Source organism: Siniperca chuatsi, linkage group LG2, assembly GCF_020085105.1.
Source record: "Siniperca chuatsi isolate FFG_IHB_CAS linkage group LG2, ASM2008510v1, whole genome shotgun sequence".
Lineage (NCBI taxonomy): Eukaryota > Metazoa > Chordata > Actinopteri > Centrarchiformes > Sinipercidae > Siniperca > Siniperca chuatsi.
The window spans coordinates 3,822,579-3,838,313 of NC_058043.1; the positions used below are offsets into that span (position 1 = coordinate 3,822,579).

General features: G+C 39.1%; 1 protein-coding gene across 1 annotated transcript in view; it reads right to left on the reverse strand.

Moving 5' to 3' along the window:
• The window catches only part of rspo4 (R-spondin 4), a 37,345-nt gene extending 23,507 nt beyond the window's left edge, over positions 1 to 13,838 (reverse strand). Inside the window, exons 1-4 of the mRNA XM_044175094.1 lie at positions 13,331 to 13,838; positions 4,251 to 4,439; positions 2,840 to 2,977; positions 468 to 674 (exon numbers count right to left, since the gene is read on the reverse strand). Of these exons, the coding sequence (XP_044031029.1) occupies positions 468 to 674; positions 2,840 to 2,977; positions 4,251 to 4,439; positions 13,331 to 13,415 (619 nt within the window). The 5' untranslated portion in view covers positions 13,416 to 13,838. The remainder of the gene's footprint in view (positions 1 to 467; positions 675 to 2,839; positions 2,978 to 4,250; positions 4,440 to 13,330) is intronic.
• Between the last annotated feature and the right edge of the window lie 1,897 nt (positions 13,839 to 15,735).

Here is a 15,735-nt window from a genome sequence, read left to right on the forward strand (position 1 = left end):
TCTGCCGGTCCATTAGGCTTATCAATAAGGAACCCTTAACCTTTGAAACTGTGTCAGCATCAGAAGAATGAAAATGAAGCTTCCCTCTCCTTCTATACCACTACACCACTGCTCCTGAAAGAGGGAAACTGTTAATGTCACTCTACAAGTGTTAAGTAGAAGTAGCACATGCTGGAATTTTTTTATAGGGTGCAGTCTCTCCCACTTGGCATTATAAAATGCACATGTGTGTCAACACAGCACATAATACCGGACCAAACAATGCAAGGAATCCACAGATGTTGGCAGTCCAACATAATAACGAATGTCAACTAAGTGATCAGTTGCATCAGACTGTGCTTAATAGACCCAGGCAGTTTGTTTGTGGTTGATGTAAAATGTACATATAATGACAATTAAATCTTTCAGTCCCTTATTGCATGTACTGTTTGCACCTGTAATCTCCCTCCATCTCCCTCCCTTCTCACCTGTAGGACACTTTTTCTTCAGCCTGCACCTCTGTGTCTCGCTGTGGGATGGGCAAACTGATGCTGCTTTCTCTTCAGGCATTCCCCCAGACTGCCCGTCCCCCCGGGTCCTGGTCTGCTTGCCCCACCTGAAGCCACAGGTGACGCCATCACGGAGACAGACGCTCCAGTCGCTCCACTCTCCCAATGAAGCCAGGAGACAGTCCTCTAAGAGACAACAGGATTAGAGAAGAGATTTTAAGATTTTACTTTACAAAACCTGATATCTGAAAAAAAGACAATATTGGGGGGAAAAATGGGATTGCAGAAGCCAAGTACGGGGCTTCTGAAGGGCTTGGCTGAATGTGCTCTTCCATACATAGAGAAATGCAAGGACTGAGTTAATTAAGAGAAATCAATAAATTACAACCTTAACTGGTAACAGTATGTAAAGACTAATGCTTTCTTCAGACCCCTGGCAACCACAGCGCTATCACTTAAGCTAGATGAATGCCAGCTGAAACATTAATACATGGGACATTACACTCGTAGTGACTGTTTGCTGATGAGTGATGTCACCCATTTTTCCACGCGGTCCACAGCGGAAAAACCAGCAACCTCAGCCAAGATGGGACAACATTTCTTGGTAATCATCATTATCATTGTCAGATTTTGGATATAAATTGAATAGATTTCCAGTGACTCTTTTGTGCAGTTGCTTGAGGTGTGTACCAACAGTCAGACATGAAACCTAAACATCACCATGAAAACCAGATGTGGTCACGATGCCAAGAAACAACAGTAGCTGCAGATGGTGCAGGTGGACGGCAGAGGGGGAATCTGGAGTCCCGAACATTGCCGAATAATGATGGAGTTCAACAATATATCTCACTTAGAAGGGAGGGATGATACACAACGAGATATGAAGATAAATTCTTAAACTTCTCTGAAGACTTTTAATGTGAATCACGTGTTGCATTGAAAGTTTGGCTCCATATTGGAAAAGATTTAGCTGAAAAATAGATGAAGAGAAAGAAATGGAGTAGATGAGGTAGGAATTGGGTCTCAAGAAGAAAACCTTACATATTTCAAGACAAAATGTCACAAACAAAGGCAGGATTTGTAGCTTGGATGTGTCATTAAGCTGTCTGCAGTATTTAATGTGATAAAAAGTTTGTTAACTTCAATAATGTTACTTCCTTGAGAACAATAATTTGATCCATGTGAAAGTGTTTAAACATTTCAAGATTTGTTTTCCTGTTTCATGGACTTCCCTGAAACAAAGTGTAAAATTTATCAAAAGTCACAATTTTTTTTGACTAAAATCAGTTTGATGTAAGATTTAAAATAGCCCACAAACCACAACCAATGAAATACTCAAACATCCACGCATTAAATACTGCAGAAAAGTGGCCACAGATAAAAGGAAAGGAGTTTGCAGGAACACGTCTGCTGTTGATTAAACCTCTCAGATTAGCTTCATGTATCCATTGCAGAGTGGATCTATGTTTTATAGCTGGCTGGGGTCAATGCTCTTTTAGTTCACCCACTTCAGAACAGACAATAAGTCACTAAAGGTTATACAGGTGTGACAGCGTTCTAAGCAGTATGTTTACATTCACACTAGTATTCTTTATTATAACATTTATTAACATTATCCAGGTTTCTAATAGTATGTGTGCAGACATAAATTTGTCCTCCACATGCAGCCAGTGTCATTTCTGGACAGACTGAATTACCTCATCAAGTGAAGATTAACCTACTTTGGTTTCCAGCTGCATTCACTCTGCTGTGGCTTCTACATCTGATCAGCAGTAATGGAATACGTCAGTGTCAGACTTCCACTTTTTTTTTTTTTTTCAACATGCAGTCCACCATTACATCATATTACTACATGTGTTTAGGATGCATCTGCACACACGACAGACAGTGATCAGAAACCTGGATAAAGTGTTAACATGCTGCAGTATCCCAGTTTTTGTTGTATTTGTAGCATTTTCAGGTTTCTCAAAACTGGTATAAGGGCTTATCCAGGTCTTGTCACATCCTCACAACATAATTATGTTTTATCCCGAGTTCTTTATGTAGAGATCGCAAACTAACTTAACAAACTAAACATTTTTCAAAATTAAGAAAATCCTCTCTGGCCTGTTCCGCTTCACTGAATATCTCTTTTGATAAAATATGCCCTCTTATTGTCTGCATTAGCTGCAGGTGACAATCATTTAAGGGGACATGGCAGGTAACAAGCAGCGGTACAATAGATTTATGTAGAGGAAGATAAGTTTGTTTGTAATTGCTGTTGCTCTCTGATAAGGCTCAATAAAGGTGACAGATTACTTATATTTGTTTGAAGTAAGTTCTTAAATATTAAATGCTGTAATTGTACTTACCGAGGCAGTCTGTCTGGTGTGCGACGGTTCCCTCTGGGCAGCTGATCAGACACTTGCCTTTGTACAGCTGGAAGCCAGACTTGCACTTGGTGCAGAAGTCCCGGCTGAAACAGTGCTCACAGTCCAACGAGCGACATTCTGAGTGGAGGGAGACCATCATACATCCAGTAAATAAACAATTTGGATGAATTCAGGAGGAAACTACAGTCTCTTTTTCACCTAGTCACACTGATTGTCACTTTAGTCATGACCGTGAGATGCAGGTGGGCAGGGCAGAAAGAAAGGATGGAGCTGTAAACATGTTGCAGAAGTCCAGATCGTGCAGTGTGGGTAATGCTGCAGAAACCACAGGTCAAAAAGAAAGGACCCATGAAATGGCATCTTTACTTCCTTAATGTGATGTATTTCCTGTTTAAACAGGATGTTGGGGCGGGACATAAGAGTGAGAAGTCATTTATAAGTTTAAACTAATAGGATGTCTGTTTCAGGGAGAGAGGCAGTATGACTTGATATGAGAGGCAGAAAGGCAGGATTGTTCAAAACGTGATAAAAGTAAAAAAGCAGCTACTTTAACTTAACCAGACTTTAACCACTGAGGTGGTAAATTACAAAATGCTCACACCAGTCATTTATGTTCCATAGATGACTGTTTGCCAGTTTCCACTGTCTGAGCTGTTGACCTTCATGTGCTACTTTGATTACTTGCCCCCAGTGCCTTCTATTTAAGTCATCAGAGCATGTTGTTTTGTGTGTATGTGAATATAAACAGAGTGTAAACTACGCCAGCTATGCTGGTCGGGTTTTGAGTGCACCAACTGTTTTCCAGGAAGCTCAAGTCTCAAGTCTTAGAAGCTTCTTATATGAATATGTATACAGTCAGGTTTCACCAATGACAATGATTCCTCTCATTGCGGTTAGTGTATATTTCTAAGAGCAGGTCCGATCAGAACATGTTTTAATTATAAATGTTGTTTTCAGGTAGAAGGGTGCCAATAGTGATTGGTTAGTTTGCAGCTACAGCAAACAGTTTGTACTTGCAGTCTGGGATAAAGAAACCTCTTGTGAGCTCTTTCTGAGGACTTATTTGCATCTCTTGAGTCAAATACATTTCTTAGTGAATGAGACAAAAACTGCACTCTTGAGTTTTTTCCCTTATATTTGTGCAGTATGTTTCTGGAATGAATTAAACGAGATGCATCTCAATAAAGGAGCTAGTCCAAATGTGTAAACGGTGTATGTGGGCACTGTCTGTTAGTGAATTTGTAAATTATTTTCATCTGACAAAAAAATTCTCATTTCCTACACTGGTTTAGGCCTCAAGACAAATGAGTCATGTGTGCTAATATGAGTAAGACTCAATATCAGCAAAGAGATCTCTGCAGGTAAAACAACCCTTTTAGTAACAACGTACTCATGCAGCGGTTGATGTCCTTCCCTCTCTGTCCGTAGTGTCCAGCTGGGCAGGCGTGGAGACAAGTTCCATGGTGAGACATCCCCTCCCTCTGCAGGAACAGGAAGAGTCGCTCTGGGCAACGCACACAGCCGTTGTCACGGGAACACTCTAGACAGCTCCGACAGTCCTCTGATGTCTCTCTCTGAGCTGCAGGAGACAACAGAGGGTGGATTAGGACAGGAGAAAGTCCAGTTAAATAGAGGAGAAATCAAAACACAATTAGAGGAGGGTAGGAAAGGAAGAGAAATGGAGTGAAGGGGGTGAGGGCATGAGGAAGGAAAGGAGACAACACAAATCCTCAAGATACAGTGAGAATTTCTGGACTCTGTGACAAATCCACCACTGGGCTCCTTGAAATACAGATCAGGTCACATGTAGCCACAGTATATAACACTTTTAACTTTTAACACTAGAATAGACTTCAGCTAATTTATGATTATTTTAATAATTCTATTCATAATGATCTTAGAGTGTGAGAGCAAGTGTCACTATATTTAAAAAGGTCTAACGTAGAATGTTAATTGTTAAATGCTAATGCAAGCGCAAGTACATATTTTATTTTATGCTTTCTCTCTATTTTGTTATTTGAAAGTTTTTTGGCTTCGACTCATTTGAATGGGGATTGGTGGGCGGAGTGTCTAACTGTTATCTTCACCGCAATACATTTCTCTTCCAAAATGAGATAGACACCATTTAAAATATGCTGACAAAAAGCTTGATGGAAACATTAATTTGCGGTGCTTCTGCCTTGTTAAGAGAATCATAGCACAACCTGGATTATTGGTATTCTAGAGACCCTAAATGATGAATCTCCAATAATTAATTTATTTCTTATTAACGTTCAAATAAAGGCCATGCACGTACATTTCAAATTTCTTCTTTCGTTGTCAAATAAGTGGTTTGAGTTTGGATTTTCTATTTAAATGTCTACGGACAAATTTTAGGTAGCAGATTTGTTTCCCAAATTGTTGGGAAATTAAGGATCTGATTAAAAGAATGTTTTTTTTTCAGTATGACTTTCTCACAATGCTGCTAAACAATATCAATATTATTTAGGGTGTAGTATGCACAGCATGCTGCTGTCTCGTAGGTCTATTAGTCCTGTACCTTACGAGTCAGCATGTACATGTGATACAAAAACCCATCAAACTTACTGAGGAAAATAAAAAAAGTACACTCTTTTCTTCTGATACACAAAGTGAGTTCAGTCCTGATTTGTGCAGCTAACTGATGATAGATTTCACATGTCTTGGTAGCATGACAGTTAGGCTTATGTCTAAGCCAAAGTAAGTCTTATTATATTATAACAGCGAGCAGGGTTGTCTGCTCTCAGATACACACAAGACTCAACAGACAAAGTAGGAATGCTTTCAATCTGACAGGGTTAAGGAGGGATATGAAAAGACGGGCAAGGTGGGATGGAAAGATGGATGGAATGAAGTAAAGAGGGATGGAAAGATGGACTGAATCTACTGAGGAGGTGAAAGGCAGGCGGTGAGTGTGCGTGAGTCTGAACAATCGTAGAGTCTGATCCTCACAAAATACCTGTGGCCTGTCTGTAGATGTGTGTGTGTGTGTGTGTGTGTGTTTGTGTGTGTGGCCAAAAGTATTTGCTTGCTTATTTACAGACTTACACTAACAATCATCACTGGGTTACACTTTAACGTTATGATCCATCTCAACATCCACTTACATTACGACACACATTAATGGAAGGAAAAGAGACACACATGAACTGCCAGACACTTCACAGTCAGGGGAACTGAGGCTGATAATTATTCAAAAGGAGGAAAACTATTCAGTTCAATAAGTTAACTGCAGTAAAAGAAGATAATTCATTCATGATTCAGATTTGGCAGGACAAATCATAATTTTTGCTCCTCACAAATTCAAGCAATGTTTGTTAAGAGGAAGAGGACGAGGTGGTTAAGAAACTCAAGCAGCATAATGATTTAAAGGCTGGATCCTCAGAAGGACATGGCCTATGGAGGTGTTCCCTTCAGAGGAATTTCAGGCTGAACCCGCTCGACCCACAATGAGATGATCAAGCCTCACAGAGGCAAAACCCAGCACATTTGGGCACTCTTCATCATTTGGGGAAGTAAAATTTTCTACATATTTGCTCTCGTATGTTTGACAAAGTGTGACAAAGCGAGGAAAGTACCACGAGTCCTGAGTTTACGGACGCCATCCTCCCAAGATAAAAAACAGCATGAATCGTTTCAGCAGATGCCCAAAAATGAGGTACATTTATGTTGAAGTGACCTGAAGCCTTCTAGCAGCTATAAAAATTAGGACTCTTGTCTGTCTGGAGCAAAGGAGGAAGTAGTGTGACGTTGTTGTATGGCCACAAAGTCGACAGAGGGAGGAGGGCCGGGGTGTCCGTTCCAAACGTTGTATTTGTCGCTTAACTTTAAGGACTTACAGGTTTAGGACTTGTGACCATTGGTGAGCACCTGGTTAATGGTAAAACTATCCTGTAACTTCCGTTTATTTGTAATGTGTTGTGACTAACAATGTGTCCAATCTGCAGTGGCATTATTGACAATGTGGAGTGACTTTTTCATTGGTCCACTTTATGTAATCATGATCACCTGCACACAAGTACCAGGTACGACATATGTACTTGATGGGGCTGTCATCAAGGGGTTGTCTCACTAGCTTACTGTAGCTGTGGTTTAAGGATTAAGGTTTAAACCTGTGTACTCTGGGTCAAAGTCACATGATCACTCAAACCCCATTGTTGTGTCTTCGGCTGAACTGCACCTGTGTCTGAGACTGGTTGCTGTGTCCTGTAGAAGTCGCCTAAACTCCTGTAGAGGTCACTGTATCTGAGGTTTAACTTAAACCTGCAGCAGGTTAAGAACATGAAGTTCAGTAGGCCTATAAGGTCAGATTTCTACATCTCAGATCATTTTTATCAATTTCAAAAATTTCAAATCTTTGACCAGGTATGTTCTTTTGAAGGCAACACTATAATCAAACTTAGAGGGTTACTTATTATCTGCCAAACATAACGACCAGTTGTTAATGAATGCAACTCCATCCCTGTAAGGAGCAGAGGAGGCAGTTTGCCAGTAATGTACAAGTCACAGCTACAATTTAGCTGCAGTTCAGCTGAACCTGTGCTTGTTTTGACAGAAATCTGGTTCAACCTCTCGCTACATGGGGAGGAGCCTTTGAACTTGGACAGGCATTGTCAGCCAGTTATGACATATTCGGTCTAGAAATGTAGCCTAGAAAGTATCATGTAGCCGAGTCGTGTTTTAGGATGCACCTTCAGGAACTCTTCAGAAATGTAATCGACAGGAAATACATGGAAAAGACCATCACAGTTTACTCTACTACATTGTTGGAATGGCAGGCGATATCTGGGAAATGATGCAGTGCAGAAGCACCAAAGCACCAAAGATGGAGACAAAAACAAACAATAGGTGAAGAAGTCAAGGAGACATTATTGTTTCACAATTACTCAGTGACCCAATTTGTCACACTTAAGGACTCTTGCTGGGCCTCCAAACCCAAATGTTAAGTGATTCTCTTGTCAATCTGTCATTGTTTTGTGCTGGTTTAGGTAGCACTTAACAATGACCTTTGACCTTGCACATGTTATGGATACGTTTTCAAGTAATCTCAGTTTAGCAGAGTTGAGCAGAGCTATTAATAGTCAGGAACAGAGATGAGAAGGTGACGACTAAGTAAAGAAGAGTCCAGTGAAGAACAGAGCAGATTTCCCCAGAATAACCAAGGGACCCATTTCCCTCAGCTCTGGGACCTCACTTTGAGGTCTCGACCCATTGTCTGAAAAACAGTTCTCTACACATATGCTATCGATCTGCAGGCTTTAGAGACTTTTAGAGGCGTGGCAGGTTTAGGTAGCGTAAAACGGTGACCTTTGACCTTGCATGGGATTGCACTGGGTTTTTAACAAGCACCAGGTGTAACAAGCTCCACTGGGGTTTCAGGGAAACATGCTAGGGTTTAAAGGGGTATTCCACCCTAAAACTGAATTCACATAATGTGGTGACGGTAAGAAAGGTAAGAAAGATGGTTTAACATAAGATTGAATATAGGCAATAAAGTTTTATGATACATTTTTTTTCTAATGGTTTGATGGACACGCCGCCAAGTTGTGACAGCAAAACAACAGAAAAAAATGCCAAATGTATGACGTAAAGACTTGTTTTTCCCAAGACAAAGTAAGAAAATGTTATGTAACAAACAAACAAACAGGAAATTTGAGTTTTATTCTGACAGGAAATCTTATCTTAATATCTTGAGCTTTAGTGAAGTTGCATGCAGACCTTCAAAATGCTAATCTTGTGTCCTGTTGAACTTCTCAAATCTAAGCATTGTTAACTATGATCATATGAATTTAAAGATTTGTTTATAAATGTTCATTTTATGGTGTGTGTAAAATTTAAATCCATTCATTACTTACGCAATTTGCATTTTCTAATAATACCCAATCTGCATATTATGTACAGTAGAACAGTATGATACAACATTATACTACATCATGCTATTGTATTAGATATCAGCCTGTGAAGTTGGGTAAACTCCATGTTGCAAATTAAAAGATCACAAAAGTAAAGGTGAGTTCAGGTGGGATTATCCTCCACCGCCTCCACTGAATTCTGTTTTAGGGTGTGATATTCCCGTAACATACAACAGCCGCCGCTTCTGTGGATGGAGCCAAAATACTAACAATGCACCATAATGTGTACATTAACAAGAAAAACGTGCCAGGTGGGGTGATGTGTTAAAATAACACAAGATGTTCTTTCCCTAACGACACACATGTGGATGTTCAGACAATTGATACCAGTTGGGTTAAAGACTTGCTGTTATTTTTTACCACGTGATTTCTGAAATTCATCAAGAGTGAAGTTAAAGGTGTTACAACTTCATGTTCACACCGCGGACTTTAAGGGATGGTTTTCTCCAGTGTGACAAGTGAAATAAGCTGCTTTCATTCCTGTGCTTCTACTGCGATGCAGCTTGGTTGTTAAGAGGTTATGTCTGTGACAGCACATGAATCAACTACAACGTCTGTAGTTCAATTCCGGCCGGGGACCTCTGTTGAATGTCTCTCTCTCTCCTCTCTCTCCCCTTATTTCCTGTCAATATCTGCACATTAACCTGTCCAAAAAATCCCAAAAAGGGACATTAGGGGAGTATTCAGACACTTCTCTCTGCACAGTGTATGTTTGATCACTGTCTAATTTTTCTCATCAAAGCAAAGATAATATTTTGCTTGTCACACGTAGCTGCTCTATGTTGTTTCCTATCAGGTTAGTCAGTAGTTAGTCCAGATCTTCTTGCAGGTGTGCAGGTGCAATTGCTTTCTGTTAATTGGTGATTACACGATGTGTCCTTTGAAGAGAGAACTCACTGCTGTCATGTACTGTATGCTCTGATGAAGGCTTCATACCAAAAGGATTTAGCAGATTTGACAGCCTTTTGATTGTAAATAAAATTCACCCAAATGCTCAACACATGAGGTGATTCTTTTATTGTTTTTGACGTCTTAAGTGCCACCTTTTTTCATGACTTTGTTTTTGGGAAATGCACACGAATCACAGACGTTGGCACTGTCAATGGGCTTGAGAAGCATAGATTCCTTTATCTGCACAGACATGTAGTGCATGCTCTAAAAGTAATCCATTTGTATCCATTATGAAGCATCATAGAGGCAATGCCGTAAGTTCATTTATTTGACATTAGACATGTTAAAGATGATATATTAGTACTGATTTAGTTAAAAATGATGTTTGATAAGTTATTTAAAAAACGGTTTTATTTACAGTTGTGTACAATCTAAGAGCAATGTTAGTAGCCATGGTAACTGCTACCTACAGTGCATGACAGCAATGTGTATCCTAGTCACAGCCTCGACACACTGCATGAAAACCCTGCAAAGTTTAACATTTTTCAACTTGTGAAAAATGGACAATTATCAAGAATTGTATTATTCGATACATTTACAGAGAGAGTAGCAAATAGGACAGGGCCTGGTGGAAAGTAAAAGGAAACTGGGTTACTGATGTTTTGACATTAATCCGTCTGAGCTGTTGCACAAACACACACAACCACAGCTCCCACTTGATTCCCCAGTTTGACAACATGTCCTTTGATTTGTTTGTGGGTAAAAAATGAGGACTGCAAAACACTGATTGATTTACTTTTGTTGTTGAGTTTAAACAATAAGATAAAATTCAATTTTCATTCAACGAGTAGCTCGAACCGGTAATGTGATCGATACAGTCATGTGATGCAGAGAGGACGTATTGCTTGAGTACTTCAGTGTGAATCTGCTGCTGTTAAGGGCATACTTAATCGTTAATTTAGTACGCAGTATACAGTACATACTGATTGAGTATGTACGCGGTACATTCGTATGCGATTTCGAACACACTCTTTGCTTCCACCAGCAGCAACACTTGTATCGGATTACTCTTACTCTCTTTAAATAAGTCTCTTGACATTTGCACGGAAAATGATTGCCCCACCTAGTGCTCGGAGATGTAAATGCATACAAATAAACACAAATAAATAACTGAAAAGGCTCGGTCCACACAGTCCTCTTTTTTAATCACATCCTATACAGTCCTATATGTTGTAACACTGAAATGGCTTGTCCTTCAAGAAAAAGCATAATGAATCCACTGCTGAAAAAGATTTGATCCAGTGTGTTGTCTCTTCAAAATCAAAACACAATCATCAGCAAAATGTAAGTTTTGAGGTTTTCAATTGATAGCAGAAATAAGCTGATTACAAAACTTTAATTCAGGGACAGATATATCTCTGTTACTTGCAAAATAATGTCCATGATCTTTACATTTTCAACATTTAGACACGGTTCACTAAATACCCCCAAAATTTTGATTATTGATTATGAAGTGGCATAATGTGAATGTAGAGAAAAGGGTGAAATCTGAGTCATGCATTAAAATTGTTGGTACAAGGTGGTTATGTTGACATCTTGATTCATAGTGTGGTGTAATATGGATTAGAGATGGATTAAAGGAATATGTGTAAAACAGCAGACTGACAGCATTTGAATCTGTCTCTGGATACACAACCAGGGAAGCATTTTATCTCATATTTTGATCCATTCTTTCTCACTCCCTCTGAATTCTCAGCTGCTCACAATTACCTACAGTAACACAAAAATCACTAATGGACATGATAATGGGTTCAACCTCCTGATTTACGGTTCAGTTTACCCGCTCTGAAGCACTTCAAACCTTTTCAGTTGTGTGTAAAAAAAAAAGGGGGGGGGGCGACACCATAAATCCCTCTGGTGTGAAGTGATGAATTCTGACAGCGGGTCAACCTGTTGTCCCCACAACCAGCATTTGACCTTTTAGACCTAAAAATGGTATCTAACTCCAGTCTGTTCTGATCTATTAGCATCAAATGCCTTCATCCAAGACTCAATAGTAATTGTGTAACATTTTGTCCAGTTCTCTTACATTGCCTGAAGGCTTGGCTTCATTGCCTCCTACGCAATGCATGTGCAAGATTTCAATCATTAGTTTTTGTACAATGACATATTGCACATAAAAAAATTCATTCTAGGATTTCCATAAAGTTATGTACTTTTGAACCAGCAGTCATTGTGTTCAGCTGCTGCAATTCTATTTTTTTATCAATAGATGTCTGATATTTATGATGGGTTATTCATATTATATTTTTCATTATAAATGAGCATGCCAGTTTATGCAAAATATTTCTGTTTTTGTGCATTATTTTATTACACATTTTGATGTATTCTTCTTTGGTAATTGTCAGTCAGACTTTGTTAAACCTGCTATGTTTAAAAAAAGAATAATCTTGCTGTCACAAGCTGTTATCTTGACTGAGGGTCAGTGGTACCTGAAGGCTCCATGCAGACCCCTAATCATTATCTAATGCCTCACCTCTGGTCGACTGACGAAGGCTGTGTGGATATGTCGGAAGCCAAAATGACGGTAATTGAGACCGGATCTCCCTCTATTTGTCTTAAATTCTTGAGGAATTGCCAGACACTGGTGAGTCTGAGGGTCACCACATACCTGCGGCTGCAGTCTGGACTGTTTTTGGGGGGAGTTTATAAGGACTCATTAGCCACAAATCTGGATTTGAGGAGAATCTCCAGCCACTGTGGATTGTCTGCGGGTGCAGAGCTTAACGAGGAGTGACATGACTGTTTAGTCACTGATAACTGTGAGACAAAATCTAAAAATAAGAGTGGGGCAAAAAATGTGATTAAGATTTATCAATGATCCAGATTCAATGTCTACTTCCTGTAGAGTGATATGAAAGTCTTTGGTTTCTGGATTTGGAGCAATGGAAGGAAAAGCTGTTATTACATGACAAATATTACTTGTTCCATGTCTACAGCATCCGCTGGATGTTGTCTTGTTAAAGGGCCATTGAGTGAGGCACAGAACCTCTTCCTCTTCATTTACTGTCATTATCCTGGATTAGATCAGACACATTAACATTGATATGCTTTTTTCTGTTATTTTCATTTTTAAATCACCTAACAATATGGCATATATTGAAGAGACATCCGGTACTGAGAAACCAGTTTTTCTCTTGCATTATCAAATATTAAATGAAATCAACAGCAAAGGAGACCAACTTCAGCTCTTTTCATACCAACATGTGCTGTCTAATGTAACCATGCGGTAAATGATAATAATGCGCTGTTAAAATTTAGCAATTCTAGTTTAAACTTTATTTGACAAAAAACCCAATTTTAAATTGTTACACTGTCTCCTCAATGTTAAAGTTATAGTTATTTAACTTATTTGTAAATATTGTGGAGTTCTACTGTAGTATATCCATTTTATAATGACATTGTCTGCATGTTTATTATGTACAGAATCCAGTCAGTTCCTGTTTTGCTATCATGTACGTCATGTGGAATATCAGCGACTGAAGAGTGTTTACAACAAGCGACTGCAGAATCTCTCAACTCTCAAATTGTCATTTTAAAAGGTACCTCGCCAAAATCCTCTTTAAGGTTGTTTTCACAGTGTACTCACCACTTTGTTTCTGCACAACGCCAGACCCCATCCTGATCACCTCACATAGCAAGGATATCACAATGGCAAAGAGTCGCAAATGCATCTGGGCTGCTGGCAAGCGCCCGCTTCAGCGCCAGGCTGTGGACATCTGAAAGGACTCCAGGGGTGGCAGGTTGAAGATTTAGTTCCACAGCGAGGGACAGAAAGATACAAGAAGGGAAAAGGGCAAAGAAAGAGGGTTTAAACGATGATGGGATGGATGGAGATGAAGTGGAAAAGATAATCTTGCAGGCCCAAAGCAGTGATGAAAACGATGAGTGTAGAGGTGAGAGAAGAGAGGAGAGACAGGAGAGAAAATCCTCTTCTCCTTCGTCCTGTTTCACACAGAAGATTCAGGGCTAAGATGAGGAGACAGGCGGCCATAAACAACAAAAGAAGAGCACAGGAGACTCAGAAAGACCGGAGGTGAGGAGAGCAGAGAGCCTCGTCTACTTCCCCAGACTGGCAGCTTGGTGGGAAAACTCACCATTTAACTACCACTGTCAAATTTGCGATAAACGAGCTCCACTTATCCCGTAGCCATCTTTAACCCTTTATAGGGTGCGCTCTCAGGGCCTAAGTGGTTCCATATTTCCAGCTTGATCTTTAGCCCCCTCCTCCTGGCTCAATCTATTGTTGTTCAGTCTCTTCTCTTTATTATCCGTCTTTATTATTTTTTGCTGGTACTGGATAGCATTGTTTTCTGTGGCAATCCTTTTAAATGTGGGCAGTCAGTAAACTTAATTTGACCACCCTAAAAGGAAGAAAAACAGCTGGAGAACAGAAGAACTGAGAGTTTGAGCCTACCATGTTTTTCCAGTTGATTTGTTGTGCCTGTTTGTGTAAGGAGTCAGGTATGAATAAGACTGCGATTTACAAGTCTGAGATGAAGTGGTTAAAGAGAGACTCAGTTGTTACAGATATAGTATGTGCATGAGTATGAGGCAAATCAACCTCTAAAGTGTATCATCTTTTCTCAAATATAAAGTCATCTTTCTCCAAGCTTCAATTCATCCAGCTTGATTACTGGTAAATATATATATGGGATGCATAAAATATTACATACTGATAATCCCCCCAAAAATGTGCTTCTCATCATCTTACTGTAGTTGTGAAGAACTTGGTTGGCAGTCTATAACACCTGTGAAAGAGCCAACTTCAATGTTATTGTGAAAGACAAAGTATTATTAGACATCATTATGTTGCACCTATCCTGCATGGGAGTGGTAGCATTTAGGGGTTTATATACCGTGAGGTGATAGAGATTTGTCTACTGGTAGAGATTTCACTATCATAATTATACGGAGGTATAATATCTATGATACAATCAATGAGCAGCATTCCATAATGACAATTATTTATTTAGAGGATTTACAGGATTCCATGATTTGTATTTAATGCACAGCATTAGTCAAAACATACTTTCTCAACTGAATTTCCAGAAAATGTATTATATCATCATATATGTCGTGGTAATAATACAAAAGTATATATACTGTGATATGTGTAACCCTTTGTAGCCTATTAGCATGTTCCAATATACAAGTTATCATCCTGAGTCTAAGTAAGTCTAAGAACACTAATGTGAGCGTTAAAGGTACACTAAAGTATGGTAAATTCAACCCTGTCTCCTAGAAATTCTGTTTATATACTACTAGTTTCTTTTCCCAATTACATTTTGCAATTTGGAAACATAATTGCTGCCTGGATTATGTTCTGTGGCAATGTTTTTTTCTAGTGTAGGAAGCGCTACATTTAGTTACTGGACACGAGTCGGGGTAGATGGCGGGCGAACAAAGCACACCAGAGTCCGGGGTTTCCTGTGTCTTTCATGTTGTTACGTTTAGGCAACAGAAGCATGTGGGTTACTTTTCATAACCTTAACAGTGAGCTGTAAGTGCCTAAACATAACTAATGAAATAATTGTAATAAATAATAAAATACATTTTTTTATCATGTTTTAGTTGCTTCGAGCGGATATTGTATTTCAAGACTGGTTATTGCGATTGAAGTAAGTTGCTATGTTCAGTAGCAACATTTTGCGACTTGGCATTTCCTCATTATGTTGATAAAAAACAGAATCTGGGTGGCATAATGTGTCTTTCAAAATGTATTTGCTAATGAGGTAAAACAATTTTTTAGGAGACATGGTTTGGTAAATGATATCACTTGAAAGCAAACGTTCTCATTGTAAAAATTATTTAATTATTTGTTTTCTTTAACAAGCAAATTCTCTTGAGAACCTAGTTCAGCAAGCATCAAGTAGAGGCTGCAACATCTTCTACAGTGAAATCTGTAAATACCCTTATATGTATTTAAATATTGCATCTAAAACATAGCACTTGTAGGATTAAAATATTTTCTTTCAACTAAAAATACAATAA